Here is a 26492-nt window from a genome sequence, read left to right as displayed (position 1 = left end):
TATCAAGTATACGATTTGCTGCAAATGGTTATTTTTAATACAAACTGATATTAAAAAGGTAGTCTTATAAAACTAAAATGTTATTGTCAATAATCAGTTCATTATGCTAACTATCACGAGTCACGATTATAAGATTAAGTTCACCAGCTGTAGAAGAGAAGGTGAGCTTATATTAATTTTAATTAGACAGGCCCTGTCGGGAGCGTAAACAGGAGAGGGGGAAGTGGGCCAGACTACATGCTAAGCTAAGCTTAGCTTCAAAGTTTCCTTCCCTGGCATCTTCTTGGCCAATGTCCAATTGCTGGAATAAAATTAAAATTAAAAAAAAAATTAAATAAAATTCAGGCTATTCTCTCAGAAAAGGCTGGAGAACTGCTATCTGCTAGTGTTTATGGAGAGCTGGCTCAGCAGCCTTGGTTATCGAGATAGCGGGCCACACAGCCTTCCATGCCAACAGGACAGTGGACTCTGGCAAGATCCATGGAGGAGGTTTGAATATTTATGTCAATAACTCTCTCTGTGCAATAATACAGTGATCACCGAGAGGCATTGCTCTGCTGACCTTGATTCTATGCAAGCCTTTTTAATTGCCTAGGGAGTTCACAGCCACTACCATCACCGCTTTGTACATCACCCCACATGCTAATGCTAAGGTAGCACTTAAGCAGCTAACAGGCCAAACACCCAGACAATGCCTTTATCATAGGAGGTGATTTCAACCACAAAAACCTCAGGACTGTATTACCTAAATTCTACCAACATGTATCCTGCCCCACTAGGGGACAAAAAACCCTGGACCACCTTTACACAAATATTAAGGACTCAGACAAGGCTACTCCCTGCCCCCAACTTGGGCAGTTTGACCACTTCTGCCTGTTCCTGGCCCCAGCCTATAGACAGAGGAGTATTTTTACACATTCAGCTACCCATGGCTCTCATATCAACATTAATGAATATTCATCCTCTGTGCTATCCTGCATCAACGTTTGCACTGAGGCTGTCACAACAAAAAAATCAGTGAGGTCCAGCAGCTGGTCTGTGTCATAGCACGCACATTGTAAACAATCCCATTGGCTCATGAGTCTGACAATTTATAACATATATGTTAGATGCAGCTGTCACTGTTTTTTTTTACATCATCAAAGTCCACAAACGAGATAGAGAATAAATGGGAAGTGAATCTCCCTCTCTCTCTCGCTCTCTCTTTTTCTCTTCAAAAACTTGGATCTACACAAATCACACAAATTACCTATTTTGGATTCGAAACACAGATTTTCACGGAAAGGTGACAATTGTGCACCCCTGGTTTTAAAGTTGATATAAATTTAGCATTTTTCAACCTAGCACTGAACACTGTTGAAGGAATATTAAGACCAATAATCTGGTCCCTGAGTTGAGAAGGTTTCAAACTGAAGCTCAGTGATTCTTCAAATCTTGCAAAGCTCTGTGAGGTTTGTTTCCAAGACACCCAGTATTTAACAGCAGTGGGACTGAGAGGAGAGTTTCTGTGCAGGGACCTGCAGTAACCTATTGATTGCTGCCCCTTGGGGAGGGGGAATACGTTGGTTTATCCAAAGGAGGCAGCCCAAGGTTTTTTCACTTCAGTAACCCTGACTTCCCACTCCCACAACGCATCGCAGCATCTCCCCTGGCGCTGAGCAGGCCGATAATGAAGCTCCCAGGCGTGCCGATGAAGCAGTCCGACCGACTCGCAGAGTGTGAATAATATTATTTGGGTTAAGTATTTATTGGGGCATGACAAAATAAATTAGTCCTGTTAACTGATAAAGGTAATTATAGGCTTGGGAGAGAAGAAGAGGAGGTTTGAGGTGGGGGGAGAGACAACAATCACTTTAAGAAATGGTTAGCAGCACTGCATTGATTCTTGCTTCAGTAACTTGAAAGTGCTGGAGTTGTCCACGACACCAATATATTAATGTACTTTTCAGTTGAAACAACTTAGGTGAAAACACAGCAGTATTTATTTTATTAGCTGCATGACCAAACAAAAACAATATGAGGAGTTTTCTGATCTGCCCTCCCTAGAGGTTAAGGTCTGAGCTCGTAATTATCAAGCATCTCAACAAAGAAAATACATACCAACTGGCCAAAAATTCTTCATAGAGAGATGATTTCAATTGTGTGATGATAATGAGCTTTGTAAAAGATGCATTTCTGACAAAAACTGAATAATTATTGTGTTTGTCTTTGTGTGGGAATCAAAGAACACATGCCATCTCTGCAGAAACACCCAACCAACAGTTTCTGCAGTAGTAAATCCACAAAGCAATGTCTGATGACTGACTAATGGAAGAGATGTTGGCTGATGACCACCACACCACACTTAATTACAAAATGTAAAATCTAATGTCCTCTTGTATATTATTTATTAATTTCTAATTATAGCAGGGTAGTAATATTTGACAGATATTTTCATATTTTATGGTGTTTTTCTCCAAGACTGAGTGCCATTCCAGAAATGATTTCCCCCACCTCTGTAGGGAACACCAGTTAACAAAGGGTGTTGCTGAAAGGGCATTTGGACAGTGGAAGAGAAGAGTTTGTGTTTTCTATAGAGACATGTGCCACAGAGCACGGAGGATTTGCAACATCGTTGCTGCATGCGTGTGTATGACACAGCATTATTACAGGAATCATAAACTGATGTGATGGATAGGGCTGACCTGGGTAATTTCACACAGCTGTATCAAATTACCAAGTAAATATACATTTTCAGTAGCCATGTGAGTGGCTTTGCCAATGTTTACTAAATTTTACCCAGAGGAAAACTATAATACCTAATACAAAATTTCTACTTTGCAGCTCTGAATGTTGTAAAACAGCAACATCACACTCTCTTCCAGGAGTAATCCCACTTGCTGAAAGTCCATATAGGAAGCTTCTTAATTTTTAAGTCCTACTCTGAGATAGGAGCATTTGTATTCCTACTTTAGGGAAAGATCATGATTAAAACAAACCAATGTAGACTGTTATGAAATGGTACGAGATGGGACATGACAGTCATTATTCATTCACATGACCACAAGAAGTCACTTGTTAGGAAAAACACAAACACTGATCATTTTAAACTTTTGAATAAATGAACAATGCTGTCATTTTTCTCCAGATATTTTTCTCCAGTGATGTACCATCACAAGATGGTAAAAATCATAAGAAACTAAGACAATTCATACACTGAATACTGTTAATATGCCAACTTGGTGATGCAGGAGAAAATAAATTCAAAATATTTTTAGACAATTTTAGTTTAGTTTAGAAAAATTGTTTTAACATTTAAGGTTCAACAGGATCAATGCTTGATGTGACTTTTGTCTTGCTCCTTGTCGGCTAAAAGAATGACTATTTGTTAGGATCAGACAACTACTTTATATCTTGAAAACCTGAACAAAAAAAGAAAAGTTGATTCATTTAGTACATGAATGTATTTAGAAATACTGACTCGCGTTGCCCAGTTAGTCCAGTTTACCGCTTTGAAAGTAGCTGCCACAGTTTTAAGTGAAGTGAGTTACCGATGAGAAGGCTTTCAGCTAATTAGTCAATTAGTATTCATTAGAAGAAAGATTTCAGAATGGTGTTAGTCATCTAACACAAACAACAAATATAAATAAATAAATCTCTATCTGATAATGGTACATTTTTGCCTTAGGAAATATCTCTGCTGTGTATGTGTGCTTTAATTAAAAGGACTGCTGTAAGTCCATGCAATGCTTTTACAGCCTCCCACTAGTGTGCAGCTATCATGTCTCAGGGTTGCATCAGTTTTTAAAACATTTAATTTCAAGAAAAATATTTTATTGTGAAATCTTGTAGCCTGAAGCAATAGTTGCCTGAACTGACAATTGACTTTCAACTTTTTGCTTACTGAGAAATGAAAGTGGGACTGATGAGTCAGACTGATGTGTGACACAGATAGCAGGTTATAGTTGATAATCACTGTCTGTAAGCCATCGGTTAACCTGCAATGACACATGCTGGATGATGATGATTTCTAAGCATATTTATTGTTTCAATGTTTTTTTTACTGTTCAGGACAGTGTTTTTGTTAATTCTTTGCTTAAAGAGTTTCTCTACAATTTACTTGTTAGAATGACTCAATCTGCATCACACACTACCCTGAGGAAATTTCTGTTTTGTATTTAGGAGGAAAACCAATTGCAGAACCACAGTGACTCACATGTTACACAAGAGCCAATCTAAGCCCCCATGACACACTGCATATGTGCTATACAGTGGACATTACTCTACACTATAACTACACTAGTAAGACTCACGCTAGACTCCAAACAAAGTCATCAGAATAGCAGTGAAATAGTATGAAGTTGTACTGGTCAGTATTAGGAAACACAGAAACGACTTGGTTGTGCATGACATTACTGTAACCAATCAAAAAAAGATTCATAGTGTTTCAGTTTTTGTGAACCGGACATTTCTCTGAAGATTTAGAAAATATCTGGATTCACTGTGCTCAGAGGCTAACAAATTTCTTATTCAGTCCTTTTTATTAGTTATGTGCACACATTCATGTAAATTGGATTGCCATTTTTTACCAGCACTGATTGTTGTGGGCGATGTTACCATCAGGGATGGAGTTCTTTTTCATCAGATCACCCTCATCAAATGATATCTTATTTTTGAGATTCCCTCTGCTGTCAAAATAAAACCCTGCTGATATCAGTGCTGGCCCATGTCCTTTTGGAGTATTCAGACTAATATGCATACAAAATAAGTCATTAACAGATGCTTGAGAGGAAGATTCCCTGTCAAAGTGTGTGAAATAGTTATACACAAACGAAAGGATGTACATGCAATTCACTTACAGTAAATTTTACTGAACTATATATGAACAACACAATATACAACATATTTATAATATGTACAACAGCACGCTGGTGGGGGAAAGGATGGTGGGATGGATGGTTTTGTGTTGGGGAGTGGGTCGGGGTGGGTAATATTACAAAATTCTAGAAAAGTTTTTGAGTGCATTTTTTCAGTACATTTCAACAACATGCACTTCTGCTGTGGGAGGAGATTCATATTATGTTTTGTTTAATAAAAACCAGAAGAACACAGTGTTGACCTTTCATTGGTCACAGTAAGTGAAAATAGTAGGAGACAGTGGTGAGGACATGATGTTTCCTAGTCTAAAATCTTCCTTTTTATAGTTTGCATAAAATATTTTTGCTAATAATTATCAGTGCCAGTGTGTGAGAGGAATGCACATAGCGAGGATACTGTAGCTCATTCAGCACTAGTGGCAACTACCACAAATTGAGGCTGACTTTAAAGTGCAGTGTCACAGACGGCCGCTAGATGCTGGCTCCAATTGACTCCCATTCAAAAAGCGTCAACTGCTCTCTAGAAAAATTAAGCCTATAATTTTTCTCTGATGAAACTTAATATAGTACACACTGTACATGAGTCATTTTTTGATTTTTAACATACATGTAAGCTTTACTTACAAATTTACTGCCCTCATAAATGTATTGTATTAAATGTATTAAATGAATTATTCTTATGTAGCCAGGTGACCATGTGGTAGAGTTTGTTTTCGGGGCTATTTGCTGTTTCTTTTAGTTTGGGTGGCACTGTCACTTTAAGACCAGTGTAAGGGTAGATCTCATGAGAGTACAAAGCTCCCATGAGATTTTATGCACCAGGAACCTGTAGTGCCGCGGAACTAGTGACTGCGAGGTGTGTATTTATCACTTTGTGTAGGAAAAATATCCTGTTTTATCTTGTTAAAACACAAAGATGATCAGCAGCATCAGTGGATAAGAGTATAATTAAGCTAGCCGACTACATTCAATGAATGATGATTCTCTATTCTTCTCAATTTTTGTAGATTGTTAAAATGTCATGTGTGTGTGTGATATCCCCATCACGCTGAGGCCAAACACTGAACCGCAGTGAAGCGTAAGTGGTGATAAAGTAAACTGATGGATAGACTCATAGCGTCATAGGGCTGTATGCTGACTATTTCACTAATTTGCCCTTTTTGTATGCTTCTGCTGAACTTAGAGGGGAGATAAAGTGCCGTGTTGAGTCCCAGGTGTGTGTGTCTGAGCGCGCAGGCTGCACACTGGAGTGCAAGTGAGTTCATTATTTTCAATCTAAAAGTGTATTCTGAGTTCATGTAAGAGTGGTTATAAAATATATTTTGTTCATGAATATATATTTTTCTGAATGAATGTGATATACTGAATGGTAACGACAAGTTGAGTGGTTGAGCAAATGTATTTATTTGGTTTGTATTTCTGTGTTTTATTTTATTTATTTAGGAAGCCAGACACTACTGTTGTCTATAGATGTTTCATGTCTAGAGTTCATTAGATTCAGTTTTCTGTAGGAAAGCTTGAGCTGGAGTCTGACCACTATTAGCGTTAATGTAATGTGACATTCCAGGTGGCCTAACTGCACCATTGTTGTCAGCACAATAGTAAATGGTTAGGAGCTAAAAGTCAACATCAAATTTTCATCAGGAAAGTTTTTCATAGGAGAAACATCTGCTTCTTTATTGTTTTTCCTGATGTGAATTAAGTACAAAACACAGGAAAAGTAATATTATTTTGTTATCATTGTGATCATCTCAATCCCTCAAAATTACAGTGTTAACGCTGTTCTTTATTGAGTGCAGTCATTGAAATAAAGGACCCACAACAAGAATTGTGCCCTGTGTCTGGTTCCATCGTTTATGACCAGGCTACACTTCAATGAAATAAAATAATTCTCAAATAAACAAAACATACTGAAAAAAAGTCTGAAGTCTGTGTCTTCACTGTGCCTGTTAAACAACAATGAAAAAACTGGTCCATGTTTGAACCTAATGCTGACGTCTGAAGTGTGTTGTATTGTGGAATAAGATGATTTTTCCAATGCCCAATTAACCAATCACAACATTGTCCTCCAAATCACTGATGCTGGTTCACAGTTAAATACAACAAAACAAGTCTACAGCATAACTGTAAGAAAAAGTTCATCATCAATAACAAACGTTGCCAGTGGCAGCTTATATCAGATGTAGATAATTAATGCCTCAGTTACTTGTCAGAAAGCCAAAATGAAACTTTTGGCTGTTGTCTAGTTAATGTTCTCTCTGCAGGCCGATGTCTGTTCTTGGACAAAGATCATTTGTGAGGTAAAAGAAGCATCACTATTTAACATTGCTTGAAGTTTCAAGTGGGCAGTGTGTTTTGTAACTTAACAAGGCCAACGAAGTGGTGAGTCTTTCCTAGTTAAATGATGTTGCTGCGTCACAGCAGTTAAACTTTCATTTCATTTCATATTACATCAATAATTTGAGCAATTACATGAATGTTGAAAGGTGCACACAAATGGATTTGATTGGGGATTCAAAAGGATTTGGATTTGATGAGCGGATTCAATACTGGATTCACATTCGATAAAATGCAAACTCCCAAAAATTACTCAGTATAATAAGGAAGGACAATCACAGTTTAATTGCAGTAATTTATCTCATTTTCAGCTATTTTAGACTTACCTGACATGAAAAAGAGCTGCGTAGGCCTCACTGCCAGCTAAGACATAACTAATTCCAATAGAAATACTGGGAAAAGATAGAAAAAGAGAAGGATAAAAAGTAGAAAAGAGAGACAGGCAAAGGAAAATGGGGAGAGAAAAGGAGATAAAGAGAAGTTGTTAGGTGTCAAGCTGTGATTGGTCTATCTATCATCTACTGTCCTCGTTACTTATCTCCAACATAAAGTCAGAAGTTGAACAAGCACCCCGGCGTTGTATTAAATGTGCTTCATCACTAAGCCTGAGGCGATAAATAGCTAAGAGATTTAATTTTAAAATCATCCCTTGTTTGCAGCACTGTGCCTTAATCCTCCATAAATTTTCTATTTTACATATATCTGTTGAAAACACAAGTTGTCATTGGGGGCTACTTCCAAGCAAATGTTTTGGTTGTACTGTAAGCATCACACACTCATATCAAGCCAGGAATCTGTTTGTGAAATGCTGTGCTTTCATAAAGGAACTCAATGCTGCTGAACATTAGAATCGGGTGTTTTACTGTAAGCTTCAATCCGAAGTGAATGACAAGACAGGTTTTTGTAGCTCAACATCTGTTCCGTTCCTTATAACTTTAAGCCTCTGTAATCTCTCAACAGTTGGTTGTTGAGAGTGCAAATCCATTAGCAGTTTTCCCAGACAGCTAAATGTTATTTTAGAGAGCTGACTTACACACACTCAAATAAATCTCCTCTCTGTCAAATTATAAAAAGGAAATGCCAACACATTTATGATGTTTCAAGCAGGTTAGTCCTTTCATCTACAGCAGTCTAAGCCATATTCCTGAACAGGAATTACTGATCAAGGCTTGAAAGAAAAGCACACAGAGTGCCTGGGATGTCAAAGTTGTATTAAGATGATTCAAACTCAACATGAGGCTGGATCTCTTCCATTGCAAAAAGAATATAAAGGATTATCAAGGTTAAAGGGCATATGCAAACTCTGACACTAAATCATTTTCCCTTTTACTCCCCAAAATAGGCTGTAAACACATCAACACATACAATGATATTTTATGATGGTTAACACGCGATTCAAAAATCTCTCAGTTGGGTTGAGGTCTGGTGACTGTGAAGGTCATAGCATATGATTCACATTACTTCAGACTATTCAGTGACTTGTGTATGGAAGCATCTTGAATTGTTACTTTAGTCCTTCATTCAGGCTTTCGCCAGTAATTCCATTTTTTTCATACTATACAAAAGTACACAGTACGTACATATATTAGATCAAAGCATGTAGACCTAATACATGTACACAACTCTATTATGTACTAAGTAAAGTTAATCATGTTTGCCAGCAAAATTCTTGGTATTTCTCAAGATGTCTGATCACTATGAACTGTGTTTATTCAAAGTGGTATGAGTGTGAATACATATATTTGAGTGTTGAGTTTACATTATTATTATCATTATTATCGCCCACTCAGATTACATCATTACGTGTGTTCTACAACAGCTCCACTATGTAGGGCAGTATATAAAGATCAAGGAGCGCCAAGGGTAAAATATGCAGGTCATGTTTTGCGTGTGTGTGTGTGTGTGTGTGTGTGTGTGGTCGAGCCTCGGCATTGATCGACCACTAAGCCTCCTTGAACACAATGAGGGAACTATCGATTGGCCAGGTGTTACTGAGCTGCTCGCACACTGATAACAAGACCTTCCAACGGCAACACTAAAAGCCTCGTCCCCCTCCTCACACACACACACACACACACACAGAGACATCACAATGCTGCAAGCATTACATACAAACAATATAAGACCATACCAATTTATGCTACACTGTAATAAACTAACAAATGACTATGCAGCATATAACATGACCCCAGTGGCCGCAGTTGGTTCTAACACTAATAAAAGTCATGTTTTTGGCTGATGCATCAGTGTTTCCCTTGCTGTTGATTTCAATTCCAAAAAATAAACATTAAGTATCAGCTTATACAATGACTTTTCCAGACTATTACTTCTAACGATTGACACAGACAGACCATTAGTTTGTGGCCACTGGGAATATTGATAAGAAACAGAAACATAATGCTGTTCACCATTACAGAGATCAAACATCATTTCCTTTTATAGCAGTGAACATGGTATGTTTCTACAGTATATACTTTGTTCGTAATAGAAAACCTTTTATATGTACGATGTTCTTGTGTCAGCAGTGCTTGCACAGGCTATTCTTGGGTGTGTAAACTAGATATATTGTTTTCATCAACCAGCCACAGTTGTCTGTTCATTCAGAAGTATGACACATTTCATTTACTATAGCTGTCAAATTTAAATGAAGGACAGAGAACAGTGAATGAAAACAGTTTGGTCACCTTAAATACTGAGTGGCAGTACTGCAGATGCTGTGGAAATGCTCATATTTTATCAGTATATGGCTCAGGCCTGTAACTCTCAATATCTCAGGACTGTGCAGCCGAAGCCAATGATATAAAGTCTGAACCTCAAGGACAGTTTTTACACAAGTCTGCTGCCCTGGCTCAGTTGAGAGTGGTTGTGCTGTTCCAGAACACTGAAAATGAGATGATTTGGCAGGTTTCTCTCCAACATTGTTACATTAAACACGTTAGGATATGACACTGTTTTACAGTAACAATGACTGAGCAGAAAAGCATAAAACTGCGTGATAAAATGTGTTAAATTTGGGGTATAATTAAAATAATGTGATAAAGGTCAGGAGCAAGTATTTAAGCTTCATGTATTGATTTTAGTAGAAAAAAATCCTTGGCCGTGTTATGTTTTTCTCCATGCTGCTGAACACAAGTTATGGAAGTACATTTCCACTAAGAGATAAAATAAAATCTTAATTATTTAAAAAAAATTGTGATGTAATACATCAAATTACGGGGAAGTAATTCTAATTAATTATTTTGCGATAGTATGTCATAACAATGAGATAGTAACTCATAATTAAGAGAAAGAATCTTATACCTAAAATGATGTCATAGCATATTCCCTTTCCTGTCTGTTAAACTTATTAAAAGGCAACTCATGGAGGACAAAAGAGTTAGGCCACCGTCAGACCAAATCTGGACAACCACTGTGTTTTTTTTCTGAGACCTATGAGGTCCCCAGCCCTGCAGCGTAAATGCACTGCCCCCATTCAAATGAATGGGAGGGCTGCTGTTTTTCATACATTGCTGGATTTGGTCTGACTGCGACCTTAGAGAGGTAGTCATGACTATAGGATGGTTTTTACCAGTCAGAGTAGTAGGTTTGGTTATAGGCATGTTCTTTTTTCCTTTTCTTTCATTTTCTGAGATGTACGATTTAGAATTTTTGGAATTTTACAAAACATTCAGTGGTTTTTAGTTATAGAGTGGAGTAGTGATTTTAGTTCAGGCAAATATATGTGTTTTTTATTGTGAACTGCCTGTCCTTAATGCAAGACCTTTTTTTTTACTATATAAGTAACCTGTCATAATTATAAAGATAATTATAAGGATATCTTCCTGTCTTATAGCTATGAGAAATTCTCCCGTAGTTCAGTGAGTCAACTCAAGTGGGCGTAGAGGATGTGCAGCATTGGTGTGTAGAGTCTGAGCTCTGACCTCATCACTCCCCACAAGGAAATACTGAACTCAGCACAGCAGGGAGTGGAGAATGATGATACATGCTTTCCTCCTTAGGGGAAGGTAGACACAGAGGCTACAGGTGGATGCTGGGATGGAGGTGAGCCTTTGATAGCATTATATTATCATCATCATCACTCAGACATATTCATACACGTTTCATTGGGACAGGACCGACCAGGATGGTAATGCTTGCATATAATTCAGAAAAGTTTGTGTGAATAACACTGGAATAGAGCTTTTAAATGGATTAAAATCACAATTTACATGTTTGGTGAAATGGATATGTACTGAACAAGAAGGATGAAAAGGTCTTCAAAACAGTGATCAACTCAACAGAACAATGTACATCTAAAATGGGTAATGCACACACACACACACACACACACGCAAAATGATGGCCTTCATCATTGCCATGATAACTTACAACTGGAAGAGAAGGATGCAGTTGAAGGCGTGGCTCATAGGCCGGGAGAGGAAGAGGTGGCCGAGCAGATGAAGGTTGGGCTGCAGGCTCTCAGCCTGGCTCTGCAGGTTTACTGCACCCGGCTGCAGTAAACCTGTATCTGAAACACACAGACAGACAAGGCTGTCAATACGCTGAACCCCAAGCTAATACGAATCTCATGTAAATAATGTCATAATGTCATCAAGACCAAATCATATGATGGAGGATAAAGAAGAGTAATGACTGCTAACAAATTATTATTTGGTCGATGACATGGCTTACTATTAGCTCAGTGCACTCTTTGGCTTGTGAATATTCTTTCCCAATTTGTATCTAATGATTTTTAGAGGCCAGAGGAGGTGAAAACATCCAGCATTTCTTGAGAAAATAAAAAAAATAGAGAAATGCCAGAGGAAATAAACACAAATTTTGAGTAACAAAAATTAAATTCTTTTTCTTTTTTCATTCATTAAATCATCTTGTAAGCCTGAAGGTTTATCTTGGGGCTGGAGAGGCACTGGAAGGATCCTTACCCCAAGGTTGTGAACTGCTGGCTTAGAGGTAACATGGATAATGATCATGAGAAAGAGATCAAGAGACAAAGATGATCAGTGAAGAGGGACAAAATGTGAATAGAAAGGTGATCAAGGGTTTGTCAAGCTGAAACTGTCGCACTTCTTCATCATCAGCCCACCTTGTCTTTCATTATTTTCATATCCTGCTTAAACTACTAATTGCATTATCTGTTGTCCAATCATAATTGTACTGCATGTTTATCAGGGTTTCTGAGAGAGTGAGAGACAGTGTGATGGTGACTATGAAGTTAGCATTAACATTTTAGCTGTGAACATAGCAATAGCAATTTGGGTTAGCCCCAAAGTAAGTGACAATATCAGCCCAGACTGAAATTGTTGACTGACATATAAGGTGGACCAGCTATTTTCATTTTAGTGACAAGCCATTCCATCGACTTTTGCTCACCCCCCATCCCTCCCACACCCCTTACTTGGCCGCCGGGCCTAACAACTTTTCTGGCGGAAACTCTGTTTATGGTGTAATAACTTTGATGTAAGTGGTCCTGGCATAGTGTATATTATTAAACATGATAGTCAAAATGAGCATGTTAAATTAATGGCAAACAAGCATGTTAAATTAATAGCAATGCAGAAGTCTGTTATATAAGAGTAGGGCATTGACACACATACACAAACACACCACCATCACCATCTGTGCCAGTGTTTGAGTTAAAATAAATGCTCAAAAATCTGCACAGCACGCACATGTAGCTTTTATGAGTGAGATGGTTTTTTGTCTGGTGTGATTGGAAAATGATGGTCTATGTTAAAACTAGGACACAAAAATAATATGTAATAAATTCATATTTGACAAAAATGATTACATATAAAAATATGCTCTCTCAGGTTGTTTTTTAATCAGATGTTCAGAATTGTATAAAAAAAAAACTCATTTGTTCTTTTGTGGAAAAAAATAAGTGCTTTAAAGACATATTTGTTCCGATCAAAATGTATGAGTATATCCTAGATGACTGCAGCACTAAAATAGAGGGCGGTATACCCTCTGAGACATGTTTTGAAGAAGTCATAGAAAATATTATTGGTCATGATGAATGACAAGTTAGCTTAAGCAATATGTAGAATTCGAAATAGTGTGGTTTTAGCTTATAATTTGCATTTGATAGAATGCACTTTAGCTTTATTTAATGATCAGGGATGTAAAAACTCAAATAAAGCTGGCATTGATTTCGTTTACAATTACTGTCTGCACTTGTTTAAGTAGTACTATACTCTCCTTGAATGTTTTCTCTGATGTATCTCATCTGTCAGCAGCAGAATTTCTTTCCTGCTCTAGTTTGGTTTTTAGTTTTGTTTCCATTTCATCAAACTTCCTAAAGTTGGGTGAAAAAAAATCCTTATTTATTGATCGTTCTTTATATATTATAAATATATTAGACAGCTGCTCATTTCACATTAATTGCAAGAAGAAATATTAATGATTTCAGACAAATAAAATTAACTTATAAAGAAATTAAAATTCCATGTTTTTGATGAATAATCATTTGTAAAATGATTTTTTGCAAGAATGGACAATGGGGCAGATGTAGGGTAAATTAAATCTCTAATTGGCTATTCCTGCCAGAGCCTGCATGTGATCAATCATGTGATCACTTGAGAGCTCTTAAAACTCTAAGAGTAAGTCACTTAACTACTGTGTCTTAATTAAAGAATCAGTTAATGGGCAAACTTAGTGAAAAAAAAACAAAACATCTGGAAGTAAGTGCCAGTCAACACATCTCTTTGCCTGGCCCAATCTGATATACTGTAACATGTTGGTAGGTATTCACTGAGAGGGGATTTTGAAGCCAAAGTAAAGGTTCTAAGTTCTTGTCCAGCAGCTCTACAGCAAAGGGCTTAAAAGATAACTGCAGTATGCATTCCTTTGTAAGTGACGGTAAGCTGTAACAATACACTGATGGGCAATGCTGAAGACCACCAGTACTCTACCAGTAAGTACTGACCCAGTTCAAACACTGAGCCCATGGACTTCAGGTCAAAACTTGTAAATGAGATATGGCAAGTTACATAGGCAACAAATTATCCATTATGCAATATATTTTTTCCTGTCAGTTGGATAGTCCCAGCAGCTTAGAAGTGAAGGCCTAAGAAGCCACTGGTCCATATAATTAGAAATCAGTTCTTAAATCATGGGTTAAACCCACTGTGGAGCTTTCAACATAGATTGCTTAAATTTATTTAAGGCAATGCTCCACTAAACTGTAAATAAATGTTTCAAAACCAATCATCATGCCACAGGAAGAGAATTCAAAATGGAGTTAAGAAAATCAGGTATACTCAGACACATAGCAACATAATTGTGTTGTTTTCAGAGAATATATTTAGTAGTCCACATTCTTTCCACTGTTTCTGTGTGTGAACAGATCATTGTGTAACTGCAGTCTGCTTCAGAGATAGGTGACTGACTGTCAAAGCAAGAGTCCATTTCTCCAATCACCAGATCTGCTGTTAAACAGCTTGTTTAGACTGCGGAGCATTCACTTCCACTGACCCTGCCCAGACAAACCGTACTCTGAGAGGTCATAACAGGGCTAGGAGTTCGATTCATTATGGCATTATGCTAAATGTCTTCAGTTGTCATAATCCTCATGTGACATATAAACGGCCATGTTCAGATGTTTAATTCTTGGCAGCATTGGGGAGGAATGTCATCAACAGCTTGACAGCATTATTTTATCCTACGTTTTATTTATTCTAATCTGTTCCTTTGCTCTGTCAAGCACTTTGTAACTATTGTTTTGAAAAGTGCTATATAAATACAGTTAGTATTACTATTTGTTTGTAAACAAGGTCAAGCTATGAATATCACTGATTGTGGCTGTGTGTGTTTCTACATGTGTTTTAAAAAGCATGTCTTTCTAGGCACGAACCCGTGAACAAAAGCCATTATGCATGTGTGTACAAATGTTCAAATGTTCAAACGTTCAAATAATGGCCGTCATGAACAAATAAAGGCCAGTTAAGGCCAGGTAAAAATATATTGAGAGTGCGTGGAATTACCTTCATGGTAAATTCAGTATTACATCTTCACAGCACTGATTCCATCAATACATCAACAGAGTCTAGTCAATCTAAGTTCAGTCGCTTCTACTTTGCCATTTTATTGATCACTGTTGAGTTACGGTCAACAAAACTCAACACATCCTGCAGACCCTAATTCAAGTTCATGCCAAGAAATAGGGATGCAACGGTAAGAAAAATTTCCCATTGTTATTAAACTCATGACAACACTGGTGTTACCAGTTACACCGGATAGTGTTAACAATAATTAATATAAAGTCAACTCTGGAGGCTTCTTTCTCTCCGTACATGCTGCACTCTCTGCTGTGTGTGTGGATGGAGCAGACACTGTCAGTTTATAATTGTAGTGTCTGTCATCCGACTAAGTATTGCTCTCTATATTTTTATTCTGGGACTCAACTAGAGAGGCTTTGTATGATTCACATCCCCCCCCCCCCCCCCCCGATGAGCCCACTCTGTCCTCATTGGCCAGCTTTCTGGAAGCCTACTGAGGGGTGGCCGTATCAGTCCTGTTAAGTTACTGCCAATGCAAACCCAACATTTCCTGCTTTACTGCTTCATATTAAAAGCTTTTAAATGACTAATTAATGGGAGACTTTTATTGTGAAGAATTTACAGGAAATGAAATGTTTTCTTCACCGAATTAGAAGAGCTTCGTTACCAGCACTAAAAATCGGTTGAAACAACAACATATGGACATAAAGCCAGGTGACAAATTAAAGAGAAAACCGGTACAGGAACACCAAGAATGGTGTTCATCCCTTCAGAAGAGTTCCAGAGACTGGAAGTAGAATCAATGTCAAAGCTGAAGAACATCATTCTTCAAAAAGATATACCCTCATTTGGTGTTTTGATGATGGTGGTGGAGAGCGCCGTTTAACACGTCAGTCCAACATCTCCCATAGGTATTCAATCGGGTTGAGATCTGATGACTGTGAAGGTCATAGCATATGATTCACATCATTTTCATACTCATCGCTTTCAAATTATTCAGTGACCCCTCATGCCCTGTGAATTGGGGCATTGTCATCCTGGAAGAGACCACTCCCATCAGGATAGAAATGATTCATCATAGGATAAAGGTGATCATTCAGAACAACTTTGTATTGATTTGCAGTGACACTTCCCTCTAAGGGGACAAGTGGACCCAAACCATGCCAGCAAAATGCCCCCCACAGCATAACAGCCACCAGATCCCCTAACTGTAGGGGTCAAACATTCAGACCTGTACCAGTTTTTACTTTAATTTGTCACCTTCTGTATTTGGAGCACTTTGTTCAGTGGATCAGTAAGAAAAAATGCAGGTAGGAATAGAACAAGCAGAAACAGCCACAGTGATGATGATGTTTAATGAAGAGCTGCAGACGACCAGCACACCTCCAACTGGTGAACAACTTATTTTACTTTGCTCGACTCGAGTCATGGTTTGGTGTGACTAACCCCAAAACAATGGAAAAATGCCATAATATTAGCAGAGTGGAGCAGTGAACTTGCAGATGATCACATAAAGAAATCCGTCCTGAGCCGACGGCAGCTTGGGCTGAAAGTAGAAAAAAATGTTGGAAACCGAATGCTCAGAGCAGTCTGAAGCCGGTGCTTTTTGCTCATAAGGATTACTTCTAACATTTTAAAATGATGCTTAAATTTGGTTTTAGTGGGTGTGTCTATTTTCCTCCACAGAGACCCATTTGATTAATATATGCAATCAAGAATCCAAAATGTCTAGTTAACAGATCGATAGAATTCAAAACATCCCTGTCCTGAAGCAGCAGGTTACAGTGCAATATGATGCAATTCAATACAATGTGATGCAATAGTGTGGACATTTGCACTGTAACTGGACTTAAAGTTTTGAAATTGCTTGAAATAAACACATCCCCATGTCTATTCATCTACTAAGAGAAATGTGGGGATATAAAATGTTTTCATCACATTTGGAATCTCATTTTTGTAGTAAATCATAAAAGTTATTCATTTTTAAATATTTCTTGTGTCAGACATTCTACCACTAGCATAATCCATCACTCACTGTGTAATAACTGCTTTTAAAACAGTCAAAAGATTAATCATTTTAAATCTAATGGGGGCATACAAGACACTTCAGCAACCATTCTATTGATCAGAGGTATGTGGAGGTGTGTGATCTGTCATTATGTTGGCTGTTTGAATCAGTATCCAATAGCATTATGTGATGAGTAAGACCGTAAATAGCGAGTGACGAGAAGTACAAGTGGACCCAGGCAAGAGGTGCACCTTTGTTTTCCAACCATGCACTTCTGCTTCTGCTGCCAACTCTGTATATCTAAGTGTTTTCCTCTCATACGCCATTTCTACCTCCTACTCACACAAGATGCTGTGCTTCTGACCACAACAGAAGATCAGACTTTAGATTAGTGGTAACTATCTCCTGAGGGACTATGAGCTGTTTTCCTAAATCTACTCTCATTTTCCAATCCTTCCGTGCCTTTAGCTGCCCTACATCATGCCTGTTCAAACATTTTTGCTGCTTGACTAACTCGACCTCTCCAACAAACAAAACCCCAAATTGTCTCCTTTTTGCATCCAGTGAGTTTACTTCCAAGTGCTTGCTCTCCATGGATGCTCTTCAGCACTCTGTTATGTCTCCAGGAGTATCATCTTTGAGACAGGCTTGTTTTACATCCTGGCAGAATGTGCTGAAGTGAAGCTATACTTTAACACAAAGGACATGTTGGGTCCTCGCCTATCTGTTGTGGAAATATTGAGCACCTCAGTGAAGAAAGTGCACACGAGCCTTTGATGTCTTATTACTGAGAATGTTCATTGAAACACTTGGCCAAGCAGAGAACTGAAACAGTAAACATCAAGGTGCTCGGCACAAGATGCTGTCTCTTCCCGTTCTGCCTTCTGAAGGTCTGACTCTTTGGGCCCTATTTTAATGATCTAAAGCGCACAGTCTGAAGCGAATGGTGCAAGTGCATTTAGGAAATGTCCAAAACCACTTTTGCTATTTTGACGGCGGAAAAAATGGTTGATGCACCAGGTGCATGGTTCAAAGGGGTTGTCCTTAGTCTCTTAATTAATCATGGGTGTGTTTTTGGCGTAACATGCAGTAAACCAATCATTTCCCATCACCTTTTTGGAGCCAGGTGTGCTTGCACCTTGGCAGATTGCTATTATGATGGAGCATTTGCCAAGTAGTGAGAAGGGACATTTCTCTGAAGAAGAAACGGATCTGCTCGTATGCAAAGTTAAAGCACACGATCCATAACGAGCACACTGGCCTCTGCTGCTCCTGGACCCTCTCGTGGCCCCAGACCACCAGTTTAACATCCTGTTCATTAATTTGTTTGCGAATGTATTTTTGTTTAGTTTTTGAAAAGATTTTTTTTTTTTTAATTGCAGCTTTGGTTTCTTTAAAATCGTTTTGTTCAGTCATGGAGTAACAGGTCAAATCAGCAGGGTTTTAATTGCTGAAAGTATGGAAACCTGTGTTCCTCATGTCCTCATGTATTAATGAAGGAGGAAAGTCGATCTGTGTCTGATCCATTGTTGTCTGTCTGTCTGTTTCAATACCTACGTGTATTGCCACGATTTGGTCAAATAATAAGACAATTTTATCCATCATTACTGCGATTAGTTAATTCTGATAAATATTATGACTAACCATTATTACATGTATTTTTTAAAATACGTTAATGTACACAAAAATAATCTTTCACATTGTAATCCTTTTATTTGTAATCTTTTGCATGTCTGTGCACTGCTGTGCGCCCTGTGTGTGTAACAAGCAGAGTGCATGTTGTGCACCCGACTGTGTAGGTGCATATTACTATAATGATAATGTGCCCTTAAAATAAAAGTGAAACACTGCACCATTGACTTCAGACAAGGTTTTTGTTGGTCAATAGCACAATCACTCTCTGCTGCCTCAAGATAGCAACGCACCAACAATGCGCCGGACCACACCTCATTTTAAGACCAACACACCCATGGGCGCTCTGATGGGTGCAAGTACATTTGCTATTTAAACAATGTGGGCGCTGGACGGGAAAACTAACAAAGACACTTGCGTTGCGCTTGGCGCTGCTTTGCGCCGAGCGTAAGATAGGGTCCTTAGTCTTTAACCCCAACAGATCAGCCTACAATATGAAAAATTAATCTAATTGTTTCACTAGTTTCTAAACAAGGAACTGCGCTTTACCCGTGTTAGTTCAGGTCAAGTTGCATTCTGGTTTGAATGTCTGATTATGCCCATGAATCCACGCATTCACCTATCTGTGTTGTTTTGGAAGGCCCACTCTGACCTTGGTAACAATGGCAATGCCGATTTACCCTTTATCAGAGAGGCTTCTGCTTCCCCAAACATCACAGACAGTTACTCCAAGTTTCAAGGAGAGGAGAGAATGTCTCCTTCTACTTAAGAATTGTAGTGTGACTTCAAGGCCCGGCTTGACCCAATGTAACCCCTAAAGATGGAAAATTCCATAACACTATTCATATACTAATATACTTATATACCATATACTGGCACAAAACAGCAATAGAATCACTACTAGGGGATCAGCAAATGGCAACTGCAGGGTGGCACAGTCATGTTTTTCATTAACCAAACCTGCAATCATTGATCACTGATCATGCACTTGTGCACACATACATGCAAATGGCCATGTACACACAGATAGAGGAACAGACACACTTAGACAAAAACACATAAATACTCATAAAGACTACGTGCATGCATGCACACAGACACACCCACACCCATAAACATTATGCGTATGTACACATATTGCCATTAATTAGGGAACATACACACCAACATGCACACATACACTTATGCAACACATTTAAAATGATTGTAATGTGATGTAAGTATTGTAATGTTTGTATAATCATGTCACATGTATGAGAATGTCACTATTTATTATGTGCTAAATTTAATGTACTTTTGGTAATGATGATATGTTATGACCATTTTTAAGTAGAAAAGCATTACTAGGGACAGGTGTTGCTTTATGTAACTGTATCATGTTATTGTAACCTGTTACAATGTTTTTTGCATTGTTCCTGGGAAATAAACTTCATACCAATAAAAAAGATTTTGGGAAGATAGAAGCACATTTTAAGTTGCTCCAATAGCATTTATCTAATTCTGCCAGTTGTCATGTACCACACTTCCTTCAGCTATGTTTCTTCTTTTCTATGGTTTTCCAGTTCACCCGCTGACCCTGGTACCATATGATGGGTGAAACAAATTTGAAATTTTCATCTTCTCTCTGGACTGTACATAAGATATAGACATTTGCTGCTGTAATTTACTGATGGAATGCTGTAATTCTACTTGTGCTGAAAGGATTAGGCAGTGGTATCTGCTAGCTGCTCAGAAATATCAATTTAAATATAATTTTATTTTGAAGAGATTAACAAAAAAGTTTCTTACCTGCTTCTGCACTGTCAGCTTCATCCTCATCTTCTTCCTCTGTGGGGGCTGGGTCCTCCATGCCCACTTGATCCATCACAATACACTCTGCGACCCCAGTCTAAGATGAACATAGAGACCATATGATTGCTCCATTGTTACAAATTCAAAAATCATTCTGTTAGTATTGATAACCAATATCCATACTTATATCATTATAATTATAAAAGGCAATTATTATAAATGCTATAATTTCATGATCTTGGACAATGACAATAAAGCCGATTCTCTACCTAGTGCCATGTGACATTACTATGACTGGCTACATCAAATTAAATCCCAAGAGAAATTTCAGCTTTCAGTGGCTATGCTATGGAAATCATTGTTGCTGAGGTTTGAGTTCAGCACATCTGTTGCAAACCAGTGTTTATTACAGATTGCCATTCTGTTCAGGCAAAAAAATGGACACAGAAGTTCAAGAATTGATATTAATTTTCTGGTTTGACTTTCAAGAAGTATTGTATATTTAATGGTTCCTTATATGAGATCAACTTATGTCTTACATTGAAATTGGTGATTATGAATGGATTCTAATAGCATCTACTTTTGTCGGTGAAGGTTGGTGTCAAAGTCTGCTCCCAGTGTTACCACTGTAGCCTAAAATGTGATATGCAGATACATGGGGAGCTTCTTACCTTTAAAGATTCCAGCTGCACCACCTGACATCTCTGCAGAAGTTCCACAAACAGGTAGATAAGCAAGGCCTGCATAACAGAGGACAGAATTTGCTGTTGTTGTTGTTGTTGTTGTTGTTCTAATGGATATGTTCTACTCTGCTGTCTTGATGAAGATTGTGTGAATATGTTTGGAAAAGCATCTGCACACTCTCCTGGTCAGGGACCTTCTTCAAGCACCAAGCTGTGGTTACAGCAGTACATACAGTAGACACAGACAATCCCTTGATGAGTCCTGATACAAAACTACTGCGCCATTACACTACGCAAGATTCACTGACTATAACAAAGCAATCATAGCACATTAAATGACATAAAACTAAATAAACATCAATGGATACAAATCATGTAGAGCATCAGGTATAAAATGTAAAAAAGTGTTCTTTGCCTTGAAATCTAAGAGAAGAAATTGGATGTGTCATTAAAGTGATGAGTTATAGGATATGTATATGATACGCATTTTAGGATACGCCTTTGTGTTGTATAAAGATTTTGTTTTCACTGACACACTGTTTTAGCCGCAACATGTACTAGTGGTTACGCACAACATTACAACAAGCTCACTACAGTTCATAGCATATCTTACGACAGCAGCCATGTGGGAGTCAGACAGTGGAACTGCTCAAACTGCAAGACAGCCAAACAAACTTTCTGACATGCCAGAAATTCAACCAAATGTCCAACAGCCAGATTGTTGACTGCTCAGGCGATTAATCAGGTTACGTGACCTAAATTGCATATGAAAGGACGACAGATCTGGCAGCCTGATTCTAGAATTAAGCCTGATAGTAACCTGTCTTATCTGTGCAGTGTCTGCCCAGCTTAAAGGAAGACATCAGGATTCTGCTTTTTTTTTTTTTTTCATTAGATAGGATTTCAGCAGTTTTACTTAACAGTAATTAACAACATTGTCTGTGTACTTTTAAACATGTTTTATATCCCTGAGAATTCAATTTTGGAAAGTGTTGAGACTCAATTGTGCTTATTTCACAAAATTTAAATTAACACTATACTCACCTGGACAAAGAAGCCAATGACAAAGGAGATGAGGAAAGGCAACAGTCCAGCATGAGCTATCGTTACTGGGAGCCCTAAAAATTGAAATCATAGAGCTGTTTCTGAAATGTATTCCCATTCAAGTAGATTTAAAGACATGTGATAGACAATGTCAGATTTTTTGTCAAATTATCAACAACTCTGTCTATCATTGTCTCTGCCCATCTTTCTCTTTCGCAGACACTCCTTTCCGCTCTGGCTCAAACTTACCGTAAAATTTAATGAATAGTGCTGATTTCAATATGAGATTTAAATGACTGAACAAGTATTAACTTGGAAGGGTTTCACCTTTGTGGAACTACATGAAGACCCTGCTGAAAACAAAGTAGTTAAATGAAATGTCCCATGTAATTTCCACCTCTACAAAAATCTCCCCGGTGTTAACTACACTTCATAAACCACAGTTAAATTTGCTCTGCTAATAAAAGCCGAGAGACGGACAGAACCTTAATTATGTTCCAAATGAACTGATATTATAAAAAGGAAGTAGAGAGAACAAATATAGCCCACCAAAGTTTTACTAGTAGTAGTTGAGTCAAATGTCACTATACTCACCTGTGCAATTCCAGTTCAATGCAATAACCTTTCAATAAATAAATTTGTCAAGCTTTATCTATGTGAGAAGGATGCTAATTTATAGTACAGTCATTTTTCAGGGTATAGTTTAGTTTATCCTTCCTCAAACATATTGAGCATATGAAATTTCTTGCAATATCTGTTCAAAATCTCATCTGCGGCTTCTGTAGCTCAGAGCCTTGCATCCCAAGCAAAAAAGATTGAGTACTCACCTAAAATTCCAGTGCCCAGTATTGTTGCAATGGTCAAGAAATCTGTTGAGAGAAAAGCTTGGTTAGATCACATTAGATTTAAGAGTCCAATATGATACCACAAATGCCCATACAAAAGCCAGTCAACAGGAACTCTCAAGAATGTGGAATACAAGGATTTATTGCAAAGAAAGTGTTATTTTACTTTTGCAGTCTGTGTAAGTGAACAAAATGTTTCTGCTCAGGACTGACAAAGGTTCCTTTATGTTGGTCTGACTTTAACTATCAGCTATTTAAATCGGGGTGGACGCAACAGAATGAACAGCAGTACAATCTAAATTAATCTATTATGATAGCAGTGCATCAATTAACACAGAGACACTTACATTGTTCAGATTTTGTCTAAACTGTGTCAAGATTACCAAAGATATGGATTAACACCTTTATCTTCCAGGTTATAGACAGTTCAGAAAAGCACATAAAGTCTGATTGCAGTAGAAGTTCTATTGTAAAGGAAAATGAAACCCGCATGACCAACAGGCAGCACAAACTCAAATGACTTCAGTACCAGTTGTGATCCCTGAGCTGAGCTCTAACCGGTCCCCCTCTACTGCTCCATCTGCTTTTTCAATTTACACACAATTGCAGAACAAAACACATTTCTCAAATCTGCTCATCATCTCCGGGATCATTCTTTCTCCCACAACAAACTTGCCCTAACTCACTGCTATTGCTCTGTGATGCAAACCCAATATTATCGAGAATCACCCTGACCACCCACTCGCCCACCTTCACACTTCCCCTCCAGCTGCAGATATCAACATACACTGAGATATCAAAAGACTAGATAAAAGAAGTTGTTACCACCTGCCATACGCACCCTCAGTACTCCATCATTACCACTAACACACCTGAAATGATGTTATGCAAACTGCAAATTGTTCTCTGTGCCGCAGTCTGTAATTTTGTATAGCAGTTAGCGCTATATGAATGTTGGCTGCTGGGTATTTTGAGCCCATATACACTATGTGTGTTGTTTGTGTATGATGTTTTTCATGTTTTCCCATGTCCTCTAACTTGTGGATGCTATTTTCCCAAAGGGAACAATCAACTAAACTCACTGAGTAAAAGAATGGTTTTAGTGCTTTTTTTCTTTGGGAAAACAGCACCGCCTGGAACCTGAGCACTAAATACAACCCTACAGTGAAATAGGACACTTTGATCAGTGTGACGACTGAGGGTAGAAAAATAAGACCCAAGTTATAAAATAGAAATATATAGGCTATGATTTCCAATACTTTATATTTGTACCCATTTACTACTACTACAAAGGATGAGGCTGGTTATTTGTTATACTTTTCAACAAATCCAATAAAAGACCAAAACCAACAAAGAATTTGACAAATATTGTCTGTTTTACCGAATAGGAAATATATGGACTAACAACAGCTGTGTAACATTTTGGGAAATATGCTTATTGGTTTTCTTGTTGCAATGATTTCTTGTCAAGAGTTAGATGAGAAGATCAATGTCACTCTCATGTTTGTATAGTAGATATGAAGCCACAGCCAGCTAGGGCTGCAACTAACAATTCTTTTCATTATTAATTAATCTGTTGATTATTTTCTCCATTAAATGATCAGTTGTTTGGTCTATAAAATGTCCAAAAGTGGTGAAAAATGTCTTTCACTGTTTCCCAAAGCCTGAGGTGACGTTCTCAAATGTCGTCTTTTGTTCTGAGCAACAGTCTGCAACCCAAAGATATTCAGTTTACTGTCATAGGCTAAAGGCTAAAGAAATCAGAAAATATTCACATTTGAGAAGCTGGAATCAGAGAATTTTGACATTTCTTTCTTAAAGAATGACTGGTTAGTTTAGCTTAGCATAAAGACTGCTAGCCTGGCTCTAACCAAAGGTAACAAGGCCTGCCCACCAGCTCACTAAGTAACACGCGACATCTCCTTTGTTTAATCTGTCCTTAAAACAAAGTAAAAAATGACACATTGTGTGTCTTCTAACTCCCAATACAAACAGTGAATGTTTTTTCCCCAAAAATGTAGAATCATTCCCTCAATTAATACACACTTCAATGATATGTAAATATCATGCCTTTGGATACAATTATGTCAGGGTTCCCCGCAGTAATTCATAGTGGAGGCACCCTGTCTCGCCTGAAATAAAGAGAAATCTGCTAACATGAGAAAGAATTATTATATCTCTATGAAATATACCATTAGGCTTATTAAGCTTCAGGGAGAACTAGCAGTGGCACTATATCACACAGTGAAGCCTGTGTGTTCAATGAGTGAGGCGATCGGAGCAGCATGTTACAATGATGGGAAAAAAGAAAACCCTGTGAGCAAGTTGGGAAAGTAGAGACAAACAGCCACATCAGTCATAATCAGGTGCTGATGTGTAAAAATAACTTCCTGTTGCATTGCAAATCAGACACCAGGATATTGTTAACTTGATCACAACATGGACACACATTTTACCCAACAGAGTCTGCATCAAGTTAGACGGTAAGGAGTTTGTATTGACCAGCTATGACTATTACTTAGAACCTCAGACAAACCAATGTCAGAAAACAGAACTCAATTAAAAAGGCTTACTTTGATGCAAAAGCATTCATGTTTATACTTCCAGAAAGTCCATTCTCACTCACTGTAAGGCAGCAATGATGTCAATAAACACTATTAACCAGCCCCTCTGTCACCGTACGTTGATGGTTGTATTGACGAAGCGGGTCACTCCTCTATCAAATTCAAATCCATTTTTTGCACTCTACGGACCTCCCATCATCACTAGATATAACCTGTCATTTTCAATCAGCCTGATCGTTTTTCATGATTCTCTTATCAATCCTCCTCTGTGCGCTCCCACCACGCCTCTAAAGATGGCTGAGGGACATACGGCGTCCGTAATTAGACATGTCATCATAATCTTCTTCATATTGTCTGTGTTCTCACAGCTGCCGAGGCATGTAATATAATAACTCAATAACTCCTGTTGCAGACACAGACATAATTATGACAGTGAGACAGAAACACGGACAAAGTGACCTTAATAGACATTTAATGGTATTTTGATGTTGTCAGCCATTTGTTGTGTTTTTAAAGTTTTTTCAGTACGCACGTTGACAGTTGACAACAGTACACACTCAAAACCTGCTTAGAATTAGTATGGACTCCTACCACATCCAGAGGTGCTGACCTCTGCAAGAGGATCTTTAAAATAACATATAATTGAGAATATTTTAGCTGACTGCTCATCAGTAAGAATGAGTCAGAGTCAACACACAACGACACAGCTTAGCTACACGTCGAAGGAGTTTGAAC

At 38.0% G+C, this 26492-nt stretch overlaps 1 protein-coding gene across 2 annotated transcripts in view; it reads right to left on the bottom strand.

Moving 5' to 3' along the window:
• The window catches only part of si:ch211-51h4.2, an 87075-nt gene that overhangs the window by 59019 nt on the left and 1564 nt on the right, over window positions 1–26492 (bottom strand). The window contains exons 2-7 of one of the 2 annotated variants that reach the window (XM_042416184.1): window positions 23176–23217; window positions 22349–22422; window positions 21293–21361; window positions 20619–20718; window positions 11562–11700; window positions 7520–7585 (exon numbers count right to left, since the gene is read on the bottom strand). In XM_042416184.1, the coding sequence (XP_042272118.1) occupies window positions 7520–7585; window positions 11562–11700; window positions 20619–20718; window positions 21293–21361; window positions 22349–22422; window positions 23176–23217 (490 nt within the window). The remainder of the gene's footprint in view (window positions 1–7519; window positions 7586–11561; window positions 11701–20618; window positions 20719–21292; window positions 21362–22348; window positions 22423–23175; window positions 23218–26492) is intronic. The other variant, XM_042416185.1, reaches the window with a different exon arrangement.

The sequence above is a fragment of the Thunnus maccoyii genome, chromosome 7 (genome assembly GCF_910596095.1).
Source record: "Thunnus maccoyii chromosome 7, fThuMac1.1, whole genome shotgun sequence".
In the NCBI taxonomy this organism is placed as follows: Eukaryota; Metazoa; Chordata; class Actinopteri; order Scombriformes; family Scombridae; genus Thunnus; species Thunnus maccoyii.
The sequence above is the reverse complement of the archived record's forward strand: the minus strand, read 5'-3'. Positions and strand labels throughout refer to the sequence as shown.